Consider the following 8,567-nt stretch of genomic DNA (forward strand, 5'->3'; position numbering starts at 1 on the left):
CATTCTATTTCTTTAAATTTTTTTTAGTTTAAAATTATCTGATCCATCAATGAAATAGATTTAATATAATTAAAAAATGTTTAAAAGAAGAAAAGTGATAAAAAATAAAACAAAAAATATTTAAATAAAAGGAGATAATTAAATGTTAATAGTTTTATTTCCTACTATTGTTCATTGTCAGTGGAGATTATTCACTTTACTTTAAGAGTGTTTGGTTAATATTAGTTTATTCTTTGATTTTAGTTGTCGAAATATGAAAATTTCCTTTCTTCATTTATTTATTGTAGAATAAAGTATTTTAGATATCTCTGACTTAAATGTTCATCACTTAAGTTACTACCTGATTTTAATATGTTATTTAAAATTCTTCTTCTTTACTTTGTTTTTTAAGAAGAATAAATCATTATTATTAATTTTCATTTTAACATCAACTATAACAATAGATAGTTTTTCATTGACGATATGCATTTTTCAAATGTGCTTGTATCCTAACAAGTAAATAATACTATCACCTTTATAAATAAGTACACGTTCATTATCAATGATATTCCATTATCGTAAATAATAATCACTAGTACTCTTGCAGTATTAGGTAAGATGTTTTCTAACCAATGGTAACGTTATACCTAAACGATAACTGATGGTTCAAAATTTGGGTTGATTTATTTTAGGGTTTTGTGTAGTGTCTCTGATATGCCACATTTGAATCCCAAAAATAAGTAAAATTATAATAAATATGAAAGAAATAAAAATAGTGGAAATTAACAATAAATTTTATTTATTTTTGATATCTCTATTTGTCTTAATCATTAGAACTTTATGAATTAAAAGTATGTTACTCTTGCTAGAGTTCATACAAATATTGTTCTTTGTTAATTCTTATGCATCGGAGTGTATTATTAATGAGGGTACATGTACTTCAGATATGACAACTGTCGATAGTCAATGTACTGATTTAGTGTTATCTGGAATCAGTTATTTTTCCTATGTAAGCAAATGCCGTGTAAATTCAAAAGACTTAGTGTTACATGTTAAGTCAGAGTTACATCTTAAAGTTAGTTCAGACTCAAATTATTTCATAAATGAAGGGGGTGTTTCTGTAGAAGATTATATTACATTAAAATTATCAGGTTATAATCAATTTGACAAATACTTTATATGGAATATTGGAAATAGTGCAGAGGTAATTCTTACAGACCCCTATACTATGGTAGGTTCTAACCTTATTATTTCTGATTATTTATTAAAAGGTCTTATTTCAATAGAAATAAAAAGTAGTTCTAAGCTTGAAGTGTCAGCAGGTGTATTAACTACACCTAACTTTTATATACAGGGTGAATTTAAATCAAAAAATTCATTACTTGACTTAACAGATATTGTTATCAATTCACAATCAAACGATATATTAGAAGATTCAATCTTAGATTCAACGTCCATAAAAATTTCTGAAGAAGGAAAGTTCACTGCTACAGGAGAAACATACCTAACTATTTCAACAATGGAGGTAATAGGTTCTGGAACTTATGTTTGTGAAGGGAATTCTAAATCACGTATTTCAAATATTTCTACAGCAGATACTTCAGTTGTAATAATTAAAGATAATTGTTCTGGGACGTTCTCATCAGTGACACTTTTTGGAACAACATATTTTAATAGCACTAAACCTATTTATATTATTTCTACAACACATTCAGAAGTTACTATTGATGGTAACCTTTACTTCAACAGAGATTCTATTGAGACTGGAGTACCATACTTTGTTATTATGTCTTCTAGTTCTTTGAATATACAAGGGCAAAAAGTAGAATATCCAGAATCAAATTGTCTTGATATTGTTTCTTCTACAATTCCACTTAATACTATTCTTTCAGACACTGATGTTCTTCTCTGTAATCAAAGATTATTAAGAAGATGTTTAACTAGAGAATTGATACTTAAAACAATTTATTGTAGAATGAATGGTACAAAATATCTTGACGATTATTCTAAAAAAGAAAGTGATGATGATTATCCATTCACTTTTCCACATTGTCCATGCAGTGGGTATGATTGTTATACTTATTCTAGTATTTCTTCTGAACTTGATTTAACATTGGCTCCTATTTCCACTACATTCATTGGAGAAAACACTCGTTTAAATCTTAATCTCAATACATATACTTCTAATACACAAAGGGTGTTAGGAGATATTAATTCTATTCAAACCATTGGAGGTCTCCAACTCTTTTTTTCAGAAAGATTTACTTCAATTTTGTATCAATCGACTGAGTCTGAATCAATTAAAATAATTACATTAATTATTGGGTCAAATACTTTAACACTTGTATTAACAAAAGACCCTTCTTCAATTAGTTACCAACTTGATATAAATAGTGATCTGGATTCATTAACTGTGGTGAATATTTTTTCTTATCTTGAATCAGAAAGTCAAGAACTTTTTAGATTTCAACCTGAATTTTACTCTGAACCTGATAAAAGAAATACTGAAATTTATGTAAGTTCCAACATCCCAATGATTAAACAAGGTTCTGATTTTAATTATCACTATGCTAAAATAGTCTGTAATAATGACATAACTATTTCTTATAACTTAACTTTATGTGGGAGTTGTCAAATTTATGAAGATGGGAGTTGCATGGATGTCCCTACAAATATTGGTTGTCTAACATGTTCAAGTACAGACAAAAATGTTTGTACTCTCTGTAGTTCTGGGTATTATCTTAATTCTAATAAATGCATTCCATGTGAACCTCATTGTTCTGAATGTGATAGACATAATGGAACTTGTCTTAAATGTGAATTTCCTTATGGTGTTGTATCTGGAAGTTGTGTGGAATGTGCAACATTACCCAATTGTGATAAATGCTTACCAACTGGTGAATGTCTCGAATGTAAAACCACCTTTTGTTTTGACAACTAAAGGAACATGTGCTGTATGTGAAAACCAAATACCAAATTGTGAGTCATGTCTTCAAACTTCTGAAACATGTTTAAAATGCAAAAATAATTTTTATATCTCTTCAAACTCATGTATTAGTTGCTCTTTAAATCACTGTGATGGGTGTAATAGTGAAACGGGTATTTGTCCAAATTGTTATAGTGGATACTATTTAGATGAAGGGATATGTAAAGATTGTTCAGAAAAAGAAAATTGTAAGAAATGTTCAAGTGAATCAAATAGTTGTATTGAGTGTGAAACAAACTTTTATCCAAACGGAACAGAATGTTTAAGATGTGAAGATAAAGGATGTCAAGAATGTGATTCAATAACAGGGATATGTACAAAATGTTTATTTGGTTATTTTCTTAAAGATGAAGAATGTAAATCATGTGATTTAAAAAATAATTGTTTAACGTGTGACCAAAACTCAGATAACTGTTTAGTCTGTAATGAAGGGTATTATCTTGGGAATGACTTGGAGTGTTATTTTTGTTCACAGAAAGAAGGTTGTAAAAAATGTTCTTCGATTTCCGATAGTTGCCTTGAGTGTGAGGAAGGTTTTTATCCCTATGAGACAGGTTGTTTACCATGTTCTTCAAATACAATGAATTGTGAAATATGTTCAAGTATATCAGCGTCATGTACCAGTTGTAAAGATGGTTTTTATTTTAACGAATTAGAACAATGTCAACCGTGTAGTAATGTCAATTGTTTATCTAATAGTCAGTACTGTGATAAAAGAAATGGAAAATGTACTGGTTGTATTTCAGGTTATTATCCAAAAGATAATATTTGTTTTGAGTGTTCTACAAAACAATGTGGAGATTGTGACTCAATAACTGGAGAGTGTTTTAATTGTATTAATAACTATTACTTAAAAGAAGGGGAATGTGTTGATTGTTCATTAAAGTTAAATTGTAAAGAATGTTCTCCAAATACTGACAGTTGTATTGAATGTCAACCTGGTTTTTTCCCATATAATGATAGCTGTATTTCTTGTTCTAAAAAAAATTGTGAGGTATGTGATGCTATTACTGGTATATGTTCCACATGTTCAGATGGATATTATTTAGAAGATGGAGAATGTAAATTATGCTCTCTTGTTCTTAGTAATTGTAAAAGATGTTCTGATGCAACAGAATGTATTTTATGTTATGGTAATGACTTTTATCTTGAGAATAAAAAATGTGAAATGTGTTTTAATAAACAAAATTGTGCTTTATGTAATCCAGATTCTAATGAATGTTTAATTTGTATTGATAAGTATTTTCCAACATCTTTTAACTGTACTTCCTGTCTAACAAAACACTGTATGGAATGTGACTCAAAAACTGGTGATTGTTCTTCTTGTGAAGAAGGATATTATTTGAATGATGTAAATTGTGAACAATGTTCAGATCATTGTATCTATTGTGATTCATCTTCTAGATGTTCTAAATGTTTAAGTGAAATGTATTATTTAGATGAAGGGATATGTAAAGATTGTTCAGAAAAAGAAAATTGTAAGAAATGTTCAAGTGAATCAAATAGTTGTATTGAGTGTGAAACAAACTTTTATCCAAATGGAACAGAATGTTTAAGATGTGAAGATAAAGGATGTCAAGAATGTGATTCAATAACAGGGATATGTACAAAATGTTTATTTGGTTATTTTCTTAAAGACGAGAACTGTGTGGCATGTTCAGATAGAATGCCTGGATGTAAAAATTGTTCATCACCTTCAGTTTGTAACTTATGTGAAGATGAGAAATACTATCTTGACAAAACAAAGTGTGTGTTATGTTCAACAAAAGAGAATTGTTTAAAATGTAATTCCACAAGAGATGCATGTGCAGAATGTTTACCAGGTTTCTACCCAGCAGGTAAAGAGTGTGAAACTTGTGAATCAAAAAATTGTAAAAAATGTGATTCTGTTAGCGGAGTTTGTAGTTTGTGTAATGAAGGGTATACACTCCAAGATAGTTCATGTGTTCAATGTGATAGTCCATTTTGTATTTCTTGTTCAAACAAAACAAGGTGTGATCGATGCCAACCAAATTATTCACCAAATATTAATGGATTTTGTTCAAAATGTGTTCCAGATAATTTATTGAATTGTGCAGAAGATTTGTGCTCAAGAGAAGATCCAACAAAATGTTCAGAATGTAAGAAAGGGTACTATCTCTATGATGGCTCTTGTCTTAGTTGTAGTTCAAGAGGATGTTCAGAATGTAATGTTGATACTGGAGATTGTTATGTTTGTTTAGAAACACATTATCTTGATGGAAGTACATGCAAATTATGTGATTCAAATAATAGACTTCATTGTTCAACAAATAAATGTTCTACTACACAAGATAAAAAATGTGAAGAATGTCAGGACGGATATTTCTTAGTTGATGGAATATGTAAAGAATGCTCAACAAGTAGTGATGGTTGTTCAGAAAATGGATGTGACAAATTAACTGGAAGATGTACTAATTGTCCTTCTGGGAAATATCTAGACAATGGTATTTGTAAAGAATGTGATATAAATAATGAAATAGATTGTGCAGAAGGGAAATGTCTAACAGACCAGAAGAAGTGTTTAGAGTGTAAAACTGGTTATTATCTTATTGATGGAACTTGTCGTAAATGTGGAATAAATAATCCAAACAATTGTCTTGAAGGTAGTTGTTCAACTACTAAAGAAGGGGTTTGTTCAGTTTGTAAAGAAAACTATGTGAAAAGCTCTGAAGGTAAATGCCTTTCAATAACTACTGCCTTACCGAATTGTAAAAAAGCAGTTTCAGCTAACCAATGCATTGAATGCCAAATTGGGTATGTCTTATTTAATAAAAAGTGTTATATTATGAATTGTGACCAACCCATTTATGAGATAGAATCAGATAATATTTGTGGAATGTATTGCAATAATGGAATTTCTTTATTGCCAAATTGTTCTACTACAGATGGAGAAATTTCTAAATGTCAAAAATCCTTATTAGAATTAAACCATACAACTTGTATATATTGTGATCCAAATAATGCTGTAACACCAACTGGTCTTTGTTCTCAAGAAACAAACTCACAATGCAAATTTTCACTTTCTGGTCAATGTCTTGTACCAAATAAAGGATATGCTTATACCTTAAATGGTATAGAGAAATGTCCATTAAACTCTGTTAATTGTCTATATTCAACAATAGACAAGAAAATTGAATCTGAAGAATGTTCAGAAGGGTTTATGTTAGAGCACAAAGATGGAATTAGGACATGTGTTTCAAAGAATCCAGATTGTGTTTTAACTGACCGAGGGTCTGATGGAAGTAAGTATTGTTCAACATGCATTTCTTCTAAAATTATTAATCAAGGAGAATGTGATAAGTGCCCAGATCATTGTTTAGATTGTGATAAAGATGGTTGTTTATCATGTCAAACAGATTTTGTATTGAGTAATAAAAAATGTATTTCTAAAAAAGAGTATCATTGTTCCTTAATTAACTCTCAAAATTATTTATGTTCTAAATGTGAGGTTGGATATTATCTAAATGAAAATGGAATGTGTTCAATTAATGATCAATATTGTTCTGTACAATCAAATGAGCATTGTCTAAAATGTAAAACTGAAATGATTGAACCATATAAATGTTCACCAGAGACTCTCTTGAATGATAGAAAAATAGGATATATCAGTTACTCTATCTCTTGTTTAAATAAAAGTTCAACTGGTTGTGAAAGATGCAGAAGTGGGTATTATTTGGATGGTGTTTATTGTCTAAAATGTAAAAATAACTGTGTTAGTTGTTCTTCAGAAATGTCTTGTACTAGTTGTCCTAATGGAATGTTTTTATCTAATTCTCAATGCAAAACAACAGAAACATTAAGAGAAACTTGTATTAAGCCATTACCAAATGGAAAGGGATGTTTTAAATGCAAAAATGGATACTATAAGAATAGCACAGATTGTATTAAATGTAATGATCATTGTGCAACTTGTTTTGATAATACTGGTTGTTCTAGTTGTGTAGAATCTTATTATCATTTAGGAAATTATGGTAAATGTAAATCATATGACTTACTTAAGTATTGTACAAATAAAACAGAAAATGGGTGTGTCCAATGTGAAGACCAATATTATCTTCTCCAAGGAGAATGTCATTCTTGTTCACCATATTGTAAAACTTGTATTAACAACCATAACAATAGTTGTACTAGTTGTGTGGATGGATATATAAAAAAGATAGATGAATATACATTTGAATGTTATCCATACACTCATGTTGAACATTGTAAAGGAGCTATTAACTCAGTTTGTATTGGATGCAAAGGATATTATAGATTAAGTGATAACCAATTGTATTGTGACAAAAAATCAATAGTGACTATTATATTACCAATAATACTTCTTATCTTTATTGGAATAATAATTATATGTACTATTATTATTGCTGGAATTATTCTTTACAAAGAAAAACAAGGGGAAAAGAAATTTAATGAAAATAAAACAATATTTAAGATTAAAACCTCCTCAATATCATTTAGTTATCAGATTGGTTCTGCTGTTTCAAATAAAGTAAAATGTACTTTTAGGTGTGAAGAAAACCCAATTATTGTTAATAATGAAACAGAAGATGTTATTTGTATTGGAAATACTTCAATGAGAACAATGAAAGTTCAAATTACAATGAAAGTTAATTCAGATAAATATTTAATAAGAGCAGAACCAAGTTTAGTTACATTGAAAAAAGGTTTTGCATGTGAATTTCATATTTTTATTAAACCATTATGTACCTGTAGAATTAAAGATCAATTAAATCTACTTGTATTGGACCTAACAAAAGGAGAACAAAACGGAGCACCTTTATTTATTGAAACAGAAACTGAAATGTCTTCTCTACTTGACTATGATGAACTTGTTGAAGAAAAACAAATAGGAGAAGGATCCTTTGGAATAGTCTACAAAGGAATATATAGAGGAAATAAGGTTGCAATTAAAAAAATAAAACAACTAGTAAATGATAAAGAATCAATTGAAGAATTTACATCAGAGGTATCAATGTTAGATAAATTTAGAAGTAATTATATAATTCACTTTTATGGTGCTGTATTAATTCCAGGAAAAATATCTATAGTAACAGAATTTGCGGAATATGGTTCTTTAATGAATTTAAGAGAACATAAAAAAATCAATGAAGTTCCACGTCGTCTTAAATTAAAATTGTTAATAGATGCTGCTCATGGAATTAAATATTTACATCAAAATGGAATATTGCATAGAGATATTAAATCAGATAATATATTAATAACAAGTCTCAGTATTGCTGATAAAGTTAATGCAAAATTAACTGATTTTGGAACATCAAGAAATATTAACTCATTCCAACAAAATAAAACATTCACAAAAGGTATTGGAACACCTACTTATATGTCTCCTGAAATTTTATTAGGAAAAAAATATGGAAAACCTGCTGATATATACTCATTTGCAATTACTATGTACGAATTAGAAAAATGGGGACAACCATTTACAGAACCACAATTTACTTTTCCATGGGATATAGCTGAATTTACAACTAAAGGAAATCGTTTAGATTATTTAGACTATATGGACATTAACGTATATCATTTGATTAAAGATTGTTGGAAACCAAATCAAGAAGAAAGA

General features: G+C 28.7%; 2 protein-coding genes across 2 annotated transcripts in view, besides 3 other annotated features; one reads left to right on the top strand and one right to left on the bottom strand.

Moving 5' to 3' along the window:
* The window catches only part of EDI_174310 (uncharacterized protein), a gene marked incomplete at both ends in the record, with an annotated part of 1,286 nt that extends 818 nt beyond the window's left edge, over positions 1 to 468 (bottom strand). Inside the window, 2 exons of the mRNA XM_001733385.1 lie at positions 1 to 4; positions 379 to 468. The exon at positions 1 to 4 is cut by the window's left edge and continues 818 nt beyond it. Coding sequence (XP_001733437.1) covers positions 1 to 4; positions 379 to 468 — 94 coding nt within the window. The remainder of the gene's footprint in view (positions 5 to 378) is intronic.
* Positions 59 to 126: a sequence feature (AT_rich).
* Positions 127 to 709: a repeat region.
* Positions 710 to 711: 2 nt separating this feature from the next.
* Positions 712 to 786: a sequence feature (AT_rich).
* A 712-nt stretch (positions 787 to 1,498) lies between these two features.
* EDI_174420 (uncharacterized protein) overlaps positions 1,499 to 8,567 on the top strand; it is a gene marked incomplete at both ends in the record, with an annotated part of 7,212 nt that continues 143 nt past the window's right edge. The window contains 3 exons of the mRNA XM_001733386.1: positions 1,499 to 2,689; positions 2,964 to 7,960; positions 8,539 to 8,567. The exon at positions 8,539 to 8,567 is cut by the window's right edge and continues 143 nt beyond it. Of these exons, the coding sequence (XP_001733438.1) occupies positions 1,499 to 2,689; positions 2,964 to 7,960; positions 8,539 to 8,567 (6,217 nt within the window). The remainder of the gene's footprint in view (positions 2,690 to 2,963; positions 7,961 to 8,538) is intronic.

This window comes from Entamoeba dispar, genomic scaffold, assembly GCF_000209125.1.
Source record: "Entamoeba dispar SAW760 scf_1105229461627 genomic scaffold, whole genome shotgun sequence".
Classification (NCBI taxonomy): Eukaryota; Evosea; order Mastigamoebida; family Endamoebidae; genus Entamoeba; species Entamoeba dispar.